This window comes from Pieris brassicae, chromosome 12 (genome assembly GCF_905147105.1).
Source record: "Pieris brassicae chromosome 12, ilPieBrab1.1, whole genome shotgun sequence".
Classification (NCBI taxonomy): domain Eukaryota; kingdom Metazoa; phylum Arthropoda; class Insecta; order Lepidoptera; family Pieridae; genus Pieris; species Pieris brassicae.
In genome coordinates, this window is record NC_059676.1 from 4,587,638 (window position 1) to 4,607,041 (window position 19,404).

At 33.1% G+C, this 19,404-nt stretch overlaps 1 protein-coding gene across 1 annotated transcript in view; it reads right to left on the minus strand.

Annotated features, from left to right (window-relative positions):
* Nucleotides 1-19,404, minus strand: part of LOC123716983 (headcase protein) — a 42,021-nt gene that overhangs the window by 12,034 nt on the left and 10,583 nt on the right. Inside the window, exon 2 of the mRNA XM_045672741.1 lies at nucleotides 14,638-14,734. Within this exon, the coding sequence (XP_045528697.1) occupies nucleotides 14,638-14,734 (97 nt within the window). The remainder of the gene's footprint in view (nucleotides 1-14,637; nucleotides 14,735-19,404) is intronic.

Consider the following 19,404-nt stretch of genomic DNA (forward strand, 5'->3'; position numbering starts at 1 on the left):
ACCCTCCAATGTAATTAATGTTCAAGTCTCGGTACCGATCTATAACTTTTTTATGTCACAATATAATCTTCTAAATTTATTTATTTTTATTTATTTACACTTCGTTACACTACAAAATAAAAATTAACATAATTAAATCAAAAGGAGGGCAACTGGCGGCCTTATCGCTTACGAGCGATCTCTTCCAGGCAACCACTAGATAATTTAGCATCTATGTGCGAGAGCGCAAGCAATATGTTATTTATAAAATTATCTCATAACACAGGTAATTTTTACTTGCAAAATCTCGTAGTCTCTTATGACATCAAAATAATTATACCGGTTAACTGACCAATTAATAATCATATAAAATTTACTAAAAAACAAAACTTATCTTTTTGTAGGTTAAATGTCTTGTATTAACTTTTTTAATTATGTTGAATGTAAAGTTTTAAAAATATGAGATAATTTTATCAACTGTTTACATACGCTTTCACTGATAAGATACATACCATTTCAAAATATCGGAAGCTTGATAATTTCTTTCCAAGGCTAAGTAACACTGTTATGTAAGTGGAATTAATGTCCAAAGATTACATTTTTTGCATCTGGTTTCCAACCCAATTATCAGTTTAATTATAAGTTAAGGTACACTTAACAGAATTAAGTCATAATATTTCAGCGTAAAACATCATATTTGGTGTTATCATCCAATTCTAAACACGTTCGCTTGAAGTTCGCGCGACACTATTGTGATTCTACGTCAATCTTAAATCAATATAACAACAAGCGCATAGACGCTTAGTAGCAATTTAATTAGAACCCTTATAACATATAGAAAATACTGCCAAACAATTTTGGCACAAGCTGTCACTAAGGCAAGCGTTCAATAGCAAAGTTCTCGTATCTAAATACATTTTAAATGATCCATACTTCAACTGTAAACACATGACGTCATCCGATAAATATGTATATTTTTGTAACAGCTGAACAAATAGATATTGTACCCGACTCGATAAAATATGTTTCATATATCAATGCATGTATTCAACAGTATTCAAGGATGTTTGCGACATAATTTCGTTCAATTTCAGAAAAACATTGTCGTGACCTTTTTATTCGTCATGGGATATTTTATGCATACTGTACCTAAACGCAAGCCAAACGTACTTACTCAATAGTTAATAAGGAATCATTTAGACAAATATTTATCTCTACTTAGTACTAGCCTTCTAACCTTGTGAAACCTCTAGTACCTGGAAATCGCTATTGGAGTCACGGAATTGGAGTCGCTATTGAAGTCGTCTTACAGAAAATTTATTCTTTTTACACAGTCGATTCCGTCACCTATTTAGGAAGGAAAATAAAATCTTTGTAATAAATAATGATAGCAGACTTATTTTAAATTTCTGCTTGTTTCGAATTATGTCATTGAGCTCAATAGTTATGTTAAGTAATTTGCTTCTATACATTTTTAAGCAAGTAAAGTATTTGCGATAAACGTTCCCACATATGTTATGAACGAATATAGACTTGGAATCTAATTCCAACAATTTTATTGCTGCTTTATTAATTATTAAACATGCTAAAAGCCTAAATAAGCGAATCTTTTTAAACTGGCATTAAAATATCGGTATGTATTATATATGACTACAATTACACAATACAATATTTTTCAATCGCACAGTTATGTTATAATTATACATATATATATATTATAATTTATTATTCGCTCGAACGGTGAAGGAAAACATCGTGAGGAAACCGGTTTGCCTTAGACCCAAAAAGTCGAAGGCGTATGTCAGGCACATGAGGCTGATCACCTACTCGCCTATTAGATTAACAACTGATACAAAAATCTGATGACCTATAAAGGTTGTAGTGCCAGTGATTGATTGATTTTTTAATGTATTATTCAGCAAAAACGATTTTTTTTAAAATGTATTTCCAATTTATGTGACAAAAATATTCCCGAACCAATTTTTACACTTGCAACGCTGCGTAGTACAAAGATTGCACCTTTGTCTATTTTGAAAGGTTTATACAATTTATAATAGAATTTTTCAACACATATGCAGAGGACAACAGCCTCGTCAAGGCAACTGTGCAGTACATTGCGTAATATAACGTGCGTATAGTACATATTCTACAATGCCAGACCTAGGGTTGACGAAATATTATTAAGACATTATATTCGACTTAGTTCTGTACGTGCCACGATGGTAACCAAAATCTATGAGTACACAATGTTACAATTGTTAATAATTGATGAAATGATTCAGAACAAGGATAGTCTTACGAAATCGACGAATACATGACATATATCATATCATTTTCGTTTAATACATTTTCTTGATAGTACAAGACAATATAAATAAGAATTACTGTTATTAGTTTTAGATCATTTTGAAATTCATTAAAAGAACGTCTATCACCTAGACTAACAATTAAAAGTAGATATAGAAGATATGGTTTAGGTAAATTCTACTAATATTAAAGCAATGATGTAGGTAGTTAAATATTATTCTTACGGCCAATGTATTTTATATACTCGCTTAATTAGAAATTACAACTAAAATATAAATAAATTATTCAATGGTGCTAAAACCTTTTCAGGTCTGGACCTCAGATTTCGGTATCTGATTCATGATATTTGTTAATCTGATAGGCAAGTGTGACCAGCCTTCTGTGCCTGACGCACGCGTTCGACTTTTTGGGTCTCACGCAAGCCGGTTTGTTCACGATGTTTTCCTTCACCGTTAGCGCGAATGTTAAATGCGCACATAGAAAGAAAATCCATTAGTGCACAGTCGGGGATCGAACCTATGACCTCAGGGAAGAGAGTCGCACGCTGAAGTCGCCAGACCAACACTGCTCTAAATATGATATAAAAATATATTCATTAAAGACAACAAGATGTACTGTAATGGATTCGATTTTATCCATCAGGATCAACAAATTCTCAAATATCAATTTGAGAATTTGTTTAAATTAATTCTTTTATTGGATACGTGAACTACTTTTGTTTGTAAATGATAAGTACGCCTGTGGTTTATGTTTAGTTTGATATTGTAGCTTATGTTTAAAATAAATTACTTTAATAACAAATACGACAAATTGATACAACTAGAACTATGAATGCAGCTCATTAATCACACTAATTATGGTCCGCTTATCTTGAACATCCGGTCTTAATACAAGTAGTCATAATTTTTACGAGTCAATAAATATTGTAGTATAATATAAATATTCATTAGAAACTCTCAAAGTATATTAGATAATATAAACTTTAAACTGAGCGCTAAAAGCTTTAAAAGTCACGAGTTTTGAAATATTTATTCTTGCAAAAGAATATTTAATTAAAACTTTTAAAAAAACGATTGTATTTTATATTGTGACTTTTCCTTGTATTGTATATCAGCCTGGCTTTGCTGTTAATGTGCTTCAATCAATAAAGTAAATATGTGATATATTAACATACGAGTATGTGTGAAAATATTTAAAGGAGCGGAAAGACGTGGACTTTGTTTAGCGGTAAAAATTTAGTTTTTTATTTCAGTTTTCTTTTTCTTTGGTTTGTTAAAGTACATATATTTTCAGTTTCATATATTTCCTTTATCAATGTAATCTGTTTTGGCTTTGTGTATTGTCTACGTGTTTTCTTTTACAATATGGATATATGTTAGCTGTAAGATTATCTTCTAATAAATAAATAAAATATTTTTCAATAAAATTATATACAACACTTACAACTTTAATATTCTTAGAAATGAATAGGTAAGAGCAGAAGAGCTTTTCTTTACACATTTTTAATAGAGGTTCCTTGTCGCTGCTAAGTACTAGATTTGAACTAGTAGGACCAGCCCTACACTCTAAATACGACATCCATGGCATGGGCACGTAGTAAAAAAAAAATACAGTTTTAAAACTTAATTACTCATATTCTTCTATCTAACGTACCCGTTAATCTTAGGATGCTGTACGCGGCCATGGGCTGATATCAGCTTTATCGGTTTGACACAGAACGAATAAAACTAAAAGTTTACCACAGGTTTACATTGAGATTATACAAGACCTTTAAAAGTGCCTAGCTAAACCTCGATCAGCTCATCAATCAGTCATTACAATACCCCATTAGGACTTCAACTTAATTCTGTATTTATAAACAATTTGCATGAGTATTATAATGCAGTTAAGGTGTATTGAACGCTACAAGGCAAACTGCGCCCTACGATTTCTATCGGTCATTGTACCATAAAACATTATGTAACCGTGTCGTATCGTTGGAAGCACTCCAATACATATAGATAAAGACTTCCATTGTTATATAGGAAACTGTTAAGAGATAACCATTCGCTCTATGCTTGATTTCGATATTGGTCAATGTCAGAATATTGGTCACAATAATTCGTAATATTAAAAATGTAGACTGGTGTTCGAGAGTCGTTAACGTTCACTAGACGTTATTTCCAGCGTTAAAGACGCTAATATAAGATTTATTGCTCCTGGCAAAAGGTGTGGCTCAGTTATCGCGTAATAAATCCAATTTGATATTCTTTTGCGACTGGTTCTTATCTTTGCTTTAAAGTCGTACAATTTAATACATATTAATATACCAATCTTTCTCGTTGTAACAAAAAGACAACTTTTCTCCCATGAAGCACACAATTCCCTATGCATAAGGCGTGCAGTATAACGAAATCAGCTAGTAAAGTCCTAAGTGCTTGTAAATTATTACTTAGCAATATAATCTGTCAAGTTAAAGTTAAATAATAGTTAAGGTCTATGACCTGTAAGTAATTCATAGAATGGGCGAGTGAGCGAGGTGCAGCCCGATATGGCAGGTGTGTTATGTAAGCGAACTGCGCCCGCGCAGCCACGTACCGACACCAAATGCCACTGCTATTCCTAAGCTGGTTAGAGCTTGTGCCAAGGCCTCAGTTGAAAGTAGATGTCGTTCATTAAAACATTACGAAACGTAAATTCAGATAAAACACTACACAATGAGGCACAAATTACCCGCCATTTGTTAAAGGTGCTATCGAAGCTCGTAAGCGAGTGGCAGCCAGACAAATTTATAATGATATAGCCCATTAGGTAGCTCATAACGATAACGTATGCGCCCCGACTAGCGACCTAAGTGAAGTTTGAGAGAATTTAAAACATAAATTAGATAGTGCCGTCTAAATACGAGGCACGCTACCGGGAGGTTAGGGATGAATAACGAAGTGAAGAGGATGAGGGATCGTGAATCTCCCGGCAGCGAGGGAGACACATGATGGGGCGCATGTAGAATGCACCAAAGCACTGTACACAAATACCAATCGATTAGTGGACTAGCCCGACTGATATCGACCACAATTCAAAATAACTGCCCAATTATTCCATCATCACTTATTAACACACACGACAAACAGCGCTAATGTAAACTCAAATATTCAGTGTTAGTATACTGTCTGCTTGAATGTCAATATACGCTTCAAATTAATATAGTAAATACTGGGTATCACCTCTTATACAACTCTCGGTTTCCACATATCATAATCGACTACCGAACAATTATTTTCCTTCGTATCACGTATGAATATCGATTAAGTAAACAGGATGAGTACCAACAGTCATAGGCAATATTCCCCAAGTGCAAAATGAAATAATTCACCTCACGTTGCCCACCGGTGATCATTTAGCTCCGCACTGTGATTCAATACAAATGCAGGATCATTTTTTATTTATGAAATCTGCAATAGACGAGGTAATGGAATAATTTCGCTGAAGCTGATCAGTATTCGGTATAAGCCCCTCGATGCGTACCCAGCTTTTCTCGATTCGATTCGGTTTTCGCCTCGGTTATAGAGATTAGTGCTTGATTGAATTTATAGTTTTGTAACAGGTATATTTAATTGCTTCTATGTTTACTTTTGGTAAACGTAAGTAGTATTTTTCTGATATGTGATTGCGTAAAAACGACTTTCTAGGTTTCCACAATTATATATTTAAAATCATGTAATATGATCGTGACTCAGACGACAAAATATTTAAAATGCCCATCAAAGTCAAGACAAGAGGATAAATTGAATTCAGTTCGAGTAGTCTCCCAGTAAGCTATGACGGAGAGAAAAATAACTGAATAAATTCCTCTGAAGTTTCTCGGGACGTATTTAGCTTGAATGAAATTGCCTGTGACCGAGCCATAGTCTTATGAAATTTATAGGAGTCCGTTGCCTTTTCTAACAATAGCGTCTGAAATGCTTTAAGCGTTATTAAATTTTATGTAAACTAATGGTAATTTCAATATTAATAAGATCAAGCATAAAATGCAGTAATTAAAATTTTACAATAATAAGTATTTTTTGAGATTGTTCATATCACTTTAATACCATAGTTTAAGAACCTAATTTATATTTATATTACAAATACGTAGTAATTAGTGAAAATATATCTCTCAAGTAATAATTGAATTATTAGAAAGTATTAATTAAATATTTATTGTTAGAAATAAAGCAGGTTCGAAGCCGGCTTTATAATTTTACCTGTATATAAATAGCGAACCACTTTTTGTGCTTTATCTGGGGAAAGTCAAGACATAGTCACAGGAAATGCAGACATAAATAATTGTCAGCGCAACGGAAACATAAGTGATATGATAAAAAAAATAGTTCGAAGGAAATGACGAAGTTTCTTGAAAGTGCGGGCTGCACTATCGCTTGGGTAATTAGTTAATACCTACATGTAAGTGCGAAGATACACTATCGATAATAAAACTATTTATTTCGTTGATAGTGACTATAATTTTGATACCAATATGCTCAAAATCAACATTTAGAATAAAGCAGAACAAATTAAAGACGGGTATATTGTAAGTATAAAGTTGTTTTAATAATCTCATTGCTTTATATCATGGGACCGATATTCTAAGAACAAAGCTGGTCTAACTGAACAATGTGTTTAGTTTCAAGATTATAGCAATCCCGTCCGACACCTAAACACGGATTTTAGATAACATTCAAACTCCAACCACTGAATATAAATGAGATTTTAGCCATCTCGTGCATAATTAGGGAATTTAATGAAAAGTCTTCATTCTAGCTCAGATTTCTACATTTACGTGGTGTTTTATTAGGGTAAATCCCAACGAGGGTTGTGCCCACCCCAGCTGTTTGCGCCTATTACGATTTCAATGTCAAGTCCGATCAATAATGGCCGGGGACGTCGGGTGCCGTCGGCGTTTTCCGGGGCCGCCCGGAGCCGCGAGCACACTAACCTACCGTAATATCGCCGGGGTGCGTGCGTAAACGATCAATAAACGCCAAGAAAGGTCTGCTTATAAATAGTCTTGAACTTCACCTCGTACAATTTGTGGGTGAAAGTGTGAGATGCGTCACGATCGCGTAAAAGCGATTCGCATCAACCTCAAATGAATAATCAATGTTTGAAGTTCGTGTGCCATGCGCTTGACAATGCCAAGTGTCTCATTATTTAAATCAGCACAATGGCAGGGAGAAAGTTTGAATATTTTAAAACGCATTATTGATATGACGATTTTGAAATATCAATTGTTTGAAGAAAAATCTTTGGTACGTCGCGATTTGCATTAAACATGCGACAAATGTAATATTGTTTTCACGTGTAGAGCCGTAACTTTTATTTATTACTATTTAATTCAAATTAGAGTTGTAAAACAAATTATTGTACGATAAATTTATGTTTGGTGTTGTCCATAATACATTGTGTTTAATGTCAAATTTATTAATTAACAATTTGTTGTATACTTAAAACGTATACGAACGAGAACTGAAATAATTGTGAGGCTCAACTTTAATCCTAAAAGCCATATCTTCCTAAATATATAATATCATATTCAAAACCTTTAGAAAGTTAAATAGTATATGAAAAGGGATGGAAATCGGTGATATTAGAGGATGAAAACGAGCGCTTCATTACTGGAATGTTGGCAATAACAATACGGCTAATGGCCTTCCAGAGATCTTCTCAATTCCCGCTCAAGTAAAATATTCTTTATAAATTCCCTACAAATGAAATCAAGCTCTAGGGACCAAAAGATTTAAAGGTATGCTTTTATTACTCGATGTTTGAAGCGTTTAACACTGAAATGAGAGTTTAAAATCACAATATCTCGGAAAGATTCGAATCTATCTATAGACTATATATCTATCTATAACAGTTAAAATAATTTATGCATAGAAAATTAGCCCCAATTTTTACAAAAAGTATTATACTCCGTTGGTATATAATTATTGTTTTATTACTCGTAAATAAATTAAAAAAAGATGAGTCTATAATACAAAGTTCTCGTGTCACAATGTTTGTTATATACTCCCATACCATACTCCTCCGAAACGGCTCGACCGATGCTTATGAATCTTTTTATGCATATTCAGTAACTCTGAGAATCGGCTACTATCTATTTTTCAAACGCATAAGTGATAAGAGGTGTCCCCAAAAAATTTTTTTTATTTTTTTATGATACAGCATACAAAAATACATACATCCCTTAATTGTCACCCCTCTGCGATCAACCCCTAGTTTTTATTATAGTAGATAGGTTACTGTTATTGAACTAAAAAAAATGTTTCCTGGGAATAAATACATGGCAAAACGACGTTTGCCGGATCAGCTAGTGAGTCTATAGAAAAGATACCACTAGTAATTGCTATACATTTCTAAAATTTAATAAAGATACCTAAAAGCACTATAGTGCCGTAGGTCATGAATGTTTACGAATAACATTTATTTAACACACACATGAAAGCGTCTATTTACGTCAAGACACAAATAGATGTGTCATCAATGCATATAATCATAATTGGTAGTACGTGTAGGTAGGTCACGTAGCAAACGATAAAATTTATTCTCAAGTAAATAGTCTCGTATGTAATTAAAACGTGACAACTTTGTATATAACGATGATTCACTAATAAATGCAACTAACAAATTATATACAGGATTAAGTAGAATATTTTGATCGATACTTTTTCCATAGATTACACTCTGATAAAAGCTAATAAGACTGTAAGAGTCATTTCTGCTTCTTATTCTCTTTTATATACACGTGATCATTTTGGTCCATTCGACGTACAATTATTGTATCAGCTGTAACCGAACCCAGAAAGTGGCGACTGTGTACAATTCAGTGTATACACATATATCAGTTTACATACGTAAACAGTAATAAACGTCAATATTAAAAAAGTTTGAAGGATTACAGTAACTTTCAGTTCCAAAATCAAGGGCTTAGAGAGAGGTAGGCTAGGCTGCCTCACTTTAATCCAAATCGCCAAATTTATGGAATTACTAATTAATTTCAAGGTAAGAAAACAAACCATACACAACTTCAGTGTGACATTATTTTAAGTTTTTAACAAAAGACATAGAATTCCTTACTTTCGAACAATTTATTAGTTACTTTTCCAAAGGCTTACAAAAATCGTTTTTTAAATGTTATTAAAACTTATAAATACTTAACCATTTTCACAGTCACTACATTACAGTGTAGCGTAACTATTTATGTTACTATAATTTGCTAAAGTAATTTATACAACACACCTTATAATTATAAGGACCGTTCGTTAGTACGCTGATGTATGTATTGGTCTTTATAAGGAAACTTCTTGATGCTTGTGGGCTGTGTTTTACGACAATCATAAAAAAGGCGATAAGTCTATTTTTAAAATATGTTTCCATTTCTTAAATTGACGTTTTAACTACAAAATAGAAGGCTATAAATTCAATATGTTACTGCTAAATGGTTTGTTTATTTACTTGTTTAGGCTAAAATCTGGATTGTTATTATTTGTTATATAAAAATAAATAAATAAAAACAAAATCACTTTCCGCCGTATGTACCACACTTTATAAACGACTCTTTTCTAATGTCATATGAACGAATACTGTCTATTGTACATACCGAATAAACTACGAATATTCTTCTCTCTTAAAACGCTACATTACAAATTTAAAAAGGCCAGTCGCACACAACATTAAGATAGAAAGCAAGATTTAATCAGAAGTTTTAACGATTACTATATCAAAGTATTATGTCTCTGTTTCGTATTAAAAAGTCTAGTAATTGATTGGTAAATTTGCAAGCGCTGCGCTTGCGCCGCGTGCACTGTAAGTAGGACGTGCGCGAGCATCGACCCGCCGGCCGACTTCAGGGTTAGCAAGCGAACTCAGTTTGTCGTTGATACATGCCAACAAACTATTGCGTAACCAAACATTTACACCATTCACAAACATTAGAATACACAAAATTCCTGACAAAAAAATCCAAATTCAAAACACTACTTTGTTGGAAACTTCGGGAATCTCAATGCATAACTAATCTAAACCACTAACAATAATATTATCGTTATCGGGATAATAATAGTAGAGATCAACGACCGCTCCAGTTCTATTCTAGTTACGCCGTCTACGACAAGTTACAATGTAGTTCGTGGAAATGCGATTATTGTGGAATGGAAAATGTTTGAAAAACCGCCTAGGCGACAGTGATCACGTACTTCGAACAGACTGTGAGTGTACGTCGTCTAATGACTCACTTCCGAGAAAAACAAGCGACGAAGGTCATATAGCAATTAAGTTTAATTCAGTTATTTTTTGCTTATATAATCGCGACGTAAACAATTGAAATGCACGGTATTTTAATCATATTTAATTATTTTAAAATGTATAACAATGTGTATCATAAAATGCAATAACTAACGAATTATGTCACTTTTGAATATCTCTGTGGCGTAGATGGTCCGATGAGTTAAAAATAATAAACGAAACTTTAAACAATTTGAAGGCAATTTAAAGTAAGAACTGGTATATTAAGACTTATTTGAGATAGTAAATGTTTTAAAACAAAAGGGTTTAGTTTAAGCGTAAAAGAAATTGTGGAGCGAAAACGAGCGTGGGATAAGTGTAGGTAGACGCTGAATAATACTCTAATAAATTGAACAACTTGGCAATGTTTTATTAGAAACAATTGCCCTAAAACTAATGTAATATACTTTTGAAGATGCTGATGTAACTGGGACTGTTCTTGTTATAAATCAAATTTATAACCACATTTGTATGCTTTTGCAATTTATTACAAAAATACAAATAAGTTGTAAAACTAAATGATCTCTAACAACTGTATTTCATTTGAATTGTTCATTCATATTTCATGATGCAAAAAAAATGATTGATTGCGATAAATGTTAAATTTATGATCTACGAAACTTTTATGTCAACTACAAAATATCCACAAATATTTTACAACCAGATTGAATTTAATACAGTGTTACTAATAAAAACTCGTCTCGATCTCTTGTCCGTGTTGGGCATTAATGTTCTCCAATTGGATACTTGCGTTATCTTTGTAAAAACTTGATTGGAGACCTGCGAAACCAAACCAGTACCTTTGGTAAAGTTAAGATTACCATTTATAGCACGCTCCTAAAGGTGCTGACGAAATCACAACTCCTGTAAGAATACGTAAGACGCAGCTTGAGGTACTTGAAGCTTGAAGATTAGAACATTCCTTATGATTAGAGGACTGCCGTTGTAGTTATTATTTATAACATCTCAGTAATGGAGCAATTACGTGTGTCAGTCTTACGAAACGATCGATATCTGAACTAGTATGTGATTGCGCGTCGAGCTATCATCGCAAGGCAACTTTTTCTAGTACAAGAAAGTTGCAACACGAGACCTAACAGACATCCAGCCCTATTGTATCTATTAGTAGTCTACTTTCTTATTTCTTGCCATTTACGGTCGGTTGAGAAAATCAAGATGCATTCGTAATCGCTCTTCGAAGTTATAAGAAAGCACATGACAGCATAATCTCTCTTAAACACGTGATAATTTTTCATGTTATATAGCTCACTTCGATCGTAATTATTTTCGTAGTTTTTACACTTGAAAGAAACCACCTCAATGCAATTACGGGCGAAATAGCGTTCATGTTTGAAATAAAATAAATCAATTACAACGCCGAGAGCAGTCGCCTAAAAACAAAATCGATTCGCAATCATTCAATTGCAGTATTACAAGCGGAGGCCCGAGGCTCGGCCGAAACGATAAAGCTATTATCTCATTGTTGGAGAGGCAAGACGATTTAAAAAAAAACACTGCTAATCCTCATGGGAAGCCTTGAGCGAGGTATCGGGTGGCCGCGCGCGCTCGCGGGATTTAGTTACATGCACGACCGCGTGTCTGCCGCATCTTTGAGGTCTGATGGAATTATGATGTCAGAAATTGACTTTGCCTTGATATTTTTTAAACTTCCTTGTAATAACTTTTAGATGTAGATTTAAGTAGTTTTAATCTGTAAAACAATAATTCTATATGATTTTAGAGGCTTTATGAAATTATTTGCAATCAGCAGAATGACTAACAATTCTAAAAAGCTTTCAGACACGAGTAATTAATACATCGTTATTGATGTTTTAATGTGTGTTTTATTAATGGGTTCACGCTGTAAGCGAGGCAGAACATTAATAAAAGCGTCTACCTAAAGTTTAGCCTCCGTCTTTTGAACGTCGCAAATAAATCCTCCGAGACACTTTATGAAGTCGTTGAGCTCGTTAGTCTGATGTTTGATCGTGACGATACCATCTAGCGCTTATGTATAACTGATGTGAAAATCGTTCACACTAAGAAATCATAATAAGTACTTACAGGTATGGCTAACCGGTCTGGATAATCAATACACTCGTAGACGTTAAGGCTCCATAAATAGAAGGAGTCGACGCTTTTAATGATCTACTCCGCAAAATCGTGCCTCAACTGTCACTGTTATCAACCAGACGGCTGTTGAATCGGTTTACGAGGTTTTTATTGACTAATAATCTGAACGTAAAGTATTAAATTTCGCAAATCCAAACAACTGACAAAGGCGAGGATTGATAGCGTTTTATATTTAATAACAATTCACGTTGATAGCTAATGGTATAGAAATCCCACAGAAGCATTAGTCTAATATATGGGAATGCAAAGTTATGAAGTTTCCCCTAGTGGCGAACAAACGAGGTAATGTCACGCGACATGGAGCGAAACAAGTCGGTAGAGACAGTACTGGTCGCTTACTCGATAAAGCCCACAGAATGCTTTGAACTAACTACAATGCTTGATTATGGTCGCGCCCATACTAACAAAAAAATATTTTCATAGACACCAACCAGGTTTTCTTCTATAACATAGTTATTTGTTTAGATTAAGATCAGAAAGTTAGTTTTGGAATCAGGTTAAGAAATATATTCTGATTTATATCATATAATAAAAACAACAAGTGACAGTTATTTCGTTAGTTATTAATTCCCAGAATTATTATGCTACAATTAAAATATTATAACGTCGAAAATCAAACACATTTTCGTCTAATTCAGATACGCTCATAACGGCGCAGATGATAATGGATCTAAATTGAAGCCATAGTCTACTAAATTAGAACCTGATATTAATTACAATTAATTTATCAAGTTAAGCCAACCAGTGTGTACAGATATTATAAAGGAATAGTTGAATTTAGCAAAAGAATACAATAATATGCATTATCAGCAGTGGTAGCTGAAAATAATTATTCAATCGCAGTGACAGTAAAAATAAGTGCTCTGTAACGAGCACTGGGCAGTAATAAATATCAAACAACGACGGGTAAAAATAGAAGCAGGCACGACGGGCGGGCGAATGACCGTCAGTTGACATACAACGAGCTCAAGGCCTGAGGAGATTAGATACCAACTGCCAACGGTGCATAACAAACACACAACCAATGTACTTAGAATTGCAAAATAATTCAACGCGACTCCAATGCAACAAAAACATAATAAACATAGTTAACTTAAAGAGTTATTAAAACAATCGATAATAGAGGTATCAATAGATCCAATGCTTAAAAAACTTTAGCTTAATGTAACCAGTGCTAGAATTTAAAACAAATGTTGTGTGACGATTAAATTACAGCGAAGGTACGTTTATTTGGCAGAAGTCGTGGCTCCATGCGCCCACAAGGGCGCCTCCCGTGACGCCATTTTATCGCGAAAAGTGTCAGACCAGTGTTTTTACTGCACCCCCGACAACGAAAAACTTTCACCTCCACAAACCTTTTCAGTAATAAAAATATTTTACTGTCGCATTCCTCTTACGTGTTCACTCGTTTTCAGATTAGAATTTACATCGTGATATACATTTAAGTTCGCGCGAGTAAACACTAGGTGTGCCTGGAGACACTGACAATATATTTATTATAGGGTATAAGATTTAAATAGTATACAAAAATTTCAAAGGAATGAAACATAAATATTTAATCCTTTTCCTTTCCACGACGAAACAAAGCATTGAATTTTAAGCCGGAAAATTAATAGTCGCAACTTAAATACAAATAAATACATACAATAAGTACACGAAAATTTATCCTGAAAACGTAGCTAGATTTTAAATTGTATAGAGAAAATTATGTATACCAATAGCATGAGAATACATAAATACTTATGTCGGATAATAAATTAAATATTGAGGATCAGATGTTGGCATAAACAGCTGCTTTTATACTGACATCTTAAAACAATAATCGTGATGACCAAATAAGGATTTACCCAAATATGGCAACTGTTAAGCGTCTCGGAATAATTAAATTGATTTAACCTAAATGCTCTGAAGTATTACCTTAATCTGATATGAGTTGACTTTATGCTTCGGCAAAAGGTTGAAAGTGGAAAAGTCCAGTCTTCTAGAAAATATACCATTCGCGCCAGCACCAGCCCTGAAAACAAAAACACAATAATTAATAAATGGCATCATCGCGATTATTTTAATTTTTATGGAATTTATAAAAGTATGTCATATTGCTTTAATATAAGACAGACCCGAATATAGCAAGAACAAATTAAAAGAATAAAGATTCAATAGTTGAACTGTTTGTGAATGTTTGTTTTAAGTCAGAGCAATCAATTACAGTGACATTGTAAAATTACCTCACCCATTTAAGCATAAAATTGATGTTATCTTAACGAAAAATTAATTTTGTTCTGGTTGAAATGGTATCAGAAACACATTGTCATTTCGTATCGTAAGACGCAACAGCGCAAGCGACGCTCACAAAAAGCGAAATAAAATTCCAAGGTTATGCGAAAAAACTTGTTTATTTCATTGCCAAGGCCAACCGAATTAGATAGCAAGTCTCGTATCTTGCGGGCGTGTCAACATAGCATTGTGTTTACATTCGCGTACAGATAAAATACCTCGGGCATTATTTCTGTTAATTTTAATATTTTTTTAAATTATTGTTGCATTCGTATATAAAACTATCCCTTCGGACGCCACGGTTGCTGACTACGAACAGTTGCAAATTACAATTTTCACGCTTTCTTGATAAGTCGTTGCGACAGAAAAGAATTCTAACCCACTTAAAATATTTCAATAGAAAAGCATTGAAAAGTATGAAACAATGTTAAACCACTTTTAATAATTAAATTGATTAAACACTGCGATTTGATCAGTAGAACATCGTGACCGGAAGATTGGTGCACATAACGAAATATGCTTTAACGATAAAAATTCGTGATTCTGCTGTCCTTGAACGAACAATGCCTAATTTATTCAAACAAAAACATCGACAGAAATGTTGCCCCCATTACGAATATTATACAATACACGTGTTCGTTATTACAACAAAAAAGAGCTTGTGATGTCAACTAAATAAAGGCCTGTTATTTGTGAGACTATCAAAAAAGGAACAAACAACATTATGGATTCAAGGACATAAACACGGAAAGTACCGATGCACCAAGCAACTTATATACATAATCACATGCAAATAATAAAAATAGTTTGTTTACGAGACAGTGGGCACAAAATGGCGGCGCTGGCCTTGGGCATGGATAAAAATAACATACAATATAAGCACTCGATGTGTGCGATGTTTTATCAAATTCAAAGGCGAGCACGTTGAATGCATAACTTCCATATTTAAAACAGAAATACTTCGACGTATTTCATTTGTTTATTGTTGAGTTCGAGTGAGATTCTTATTTTAAAATCACTAACTCAACTAGGTTTTTGTTTGTCTAGGATTTATAATGAAAATTGACGTAATTGTAGAAAAAACTATTTTTGTATTGAAGTTATAAATGTGAAAATGAACTTTACATAAATAATGCTTATTCCAAGACCGAGCAGAGACTAGGTAATATATTAGTAACAGAACAGAAGTCAGTGAGTTTTGTATAGAGATAAACTGAATGTCTATTGTAATTTGAAAGTAGACACTTAGTGGGAGCTCAGGAACCGGTCCTGACTTTCTCATTCAGCCCACGGCCACGATTCAAGCTTGGTGTTGGGGTAGGAATTATCACACGCGATTGTATAGATAGAGCAAGCCAGTTAAAGAAAAAATATATACAAAAGATTTAAGAATGGTCCAGAGATCCTTGGTGTTAATTTAATAGGTGTTTATGCGTGGATTGAAAAACATAGCCAATATAGATTCGGTGACAATTTATTTGAAAATAACGTATAACGAAAACACGGTAGAATTTTATGCCCACGGCAAAGCAAATCGTCAAGGTGCCTTTGTGGCGCCATTTAAATGTGGACGTGCCTCGAAATTTCTCGTGTTATTCAGCATTAAACAGCCTTTAGATAAATTCACCTAAAGTATTTATGACATTTGTAGGTATAACATTATCTTTTACTTCTTAAACAAAATCGGCCTTACTATACATCGAGGCCAAGTTACCATGGTTACTATACCAGACCCTAGAATGAACGCTATGGTAATAAACGATGCTTTATTAAGACAAACATTAAAAAAGGATATGTATATATGTTTATGAATGTTGCGATGTTATGTAATTCACTGTGTTCACGCATTAATTCAAATTGTCTCTGTGCTCTGAACTCATACAAATATCGCACTTACGTTCTAAAGATCCATACGTAGGTGTACATTGCATCATTTGATCACGACGCCATTTAATTACTAGAAAATAAAATCGACATAAACTTTACTGCGACAATGTTTTACATTGTAATGTAAATACCATGTAAGATTGTTATCGTTGAAGTATATCAGACAGTTTTAAACAATGAAATGAATTCATTCAAATGGAACGATCAAGGCTGACATTCAGTATTCACGGTTGGTTTCCTATTTTCAATTTATTTCTGAAAGGTTAAGTAAGCTGTAAATGAAGTACACAGTTTTGTTCAAGTGTAAATGAGTGCCCCAGTACAATGCAGTGTGGAACGCGAAGTAAACAAAGAAGACCTTGGCCGCGACGCGGGCGCACAATAGGCCCCACTAAATTCGATTACAAAACATGGGCTTGCTTTGTCGGTAGTTTTTTTATCATTTGCGCCACTTCCTTAATGTTGCCATTCATGCTGTTACATTTAAACAAATTAAAATCAGCTAAACATTTTTCAGAACGAATTTGATACTTTATTTAACGTATCATATAACCTATTTGTTATATTCCAAGTAACTGCGTTCAAAGCATAAACAAAATTTTCATTATAAATTCTCGAGGTACAATGCCCGGAAATTATGAGACAATTGATATCTATTTTGTTATTCACCGACAAATTTTAGTCTGCGATTCGATTATATTTCAAGGTTTCTGAACCTCATTAGGATTCCAAAGGAACAAAGATGCCGAACTTTGTGGGATTTTCAATACCCTCATTATAGTCGAGGTGAAATATTTCTTTGAAGTTTGATCCGAGATAAACAAATTATGGATAAAATTGTATCTCGCGTGACAAAGGAAAATTGTTTTTCGAAGATGAAAATGGGTCACGCCGGTCGTACCCAAACTAACGGGTAATAAAAATAATTAGGCAATTAGTGTTAGAGATGGAGGCGTGTCGTTCTGTCCATTGTATGTTAAAAAATAAACCCAATTGACTGTAACCAATAGATGTACAAACTATATTTTATCTTCGAAATTTGCATATGAAATTGCAGCATAATTTAAGGCATTAATGTATTCTGAAAATCAATACATTTACATATTATTACTTAATGATTGATCGACGTTTATAAAAACATACCCCAACTAGTTTCTTACTTTTAACGTAGGCGCGTAGAAAAGATTTAAAAACAGGCTATCTATAGGATGTCTCGCAACGATTTCCTATGCCATGTGTGTTATTTTAAATATTTTTAGCATCTGTTGCTTGATTTTTTAGAAGTAATTATGCATATTTTGAAAGTTGTACAATTTGAATGTCATTAATGTTATTATTTGTTCTATTTATTCAGTTGTTTTAGTTTTTATTTGTTGAGCAACTGTTAATAGTAAAAAAGACATTCATTATCAGTATATAAATGTTTTTTTTTAAATATATGTAACAATAATAAAGATTATATAAGCCATATGGTTAAATAATATAAAAAAACAATAAATAGGAAAGCTAAGTTTTTCTATTATCTATTTAATATGTAGAATCAAGATGGTTCCTAAGTTTACATTACAAATCTTAATTATAAAAGTTTACAGAAGTCGCAATTTAGCCCATTATAAATATAGTAATTGCCAATTATCTAGAACATTTATAACTCAAGTAATATTCAACTACTACTATGTCCTAAAAGATACACTACCTACACTAAACTGTCTAAATTATTGTTTCAAAACAAAGATATAAACAATATAATATGATACAAGTATTTATCAATTTGTTAGATCATTTAAACAAGGAAATGACAAAACTATATGCGTTAAATTACTTTTAAAAATAAAGTTTGTTATTTCAAGAAGAGGTGGACTCGATGAAACCCATAAAACTAATTTAAAACTTTATGAGTCGCGTCTATTTATACGAAACGTCTTAGTTCATTGCAAAGTATTCTTCAAACGACTAAATTTAAAGTAATGCAAATAAAATAAATACATTTGACAGCGCAGGAACGTCAAAAGTGTTATTAATTTAAATGTCAGTCGCTAAATGTCATAATAAATACGGAAAATCTTACAACTTACATGCAATCCGATTAAAAAGAGCTTGTGTCCTTGCCAATACGCATTAAAAAAATTCACACTCTAAAATTATATACTGCTTATATAATATATAAGAATGATATCTTTTTGAGATCGATAGAAATCTATTAATCTACTCTTAATAATGAAACTTGAGGAACACACTACAGTGATGTGTATTTGATTATAATTTATTCGTACAAAATACATATCTACTCGTACTTTGGCGGGAACTGGTTGCCATGGGGAACAAATAAATTGGTAATCTTTTTAGTCTGTGGTGTCACATAGACAAAAGTCTCTATAGACTTAACGTTACAAATGACAACTAAAAGTAAATTTAAAAATAAAATTCTGACATAGTACGTAAACATTTTCTATTTTCAAATGTTGAGACAATAAATCGTAAAATGGTCTGTGGCTCACCGATAGAATAAAGCGCGAATCATTA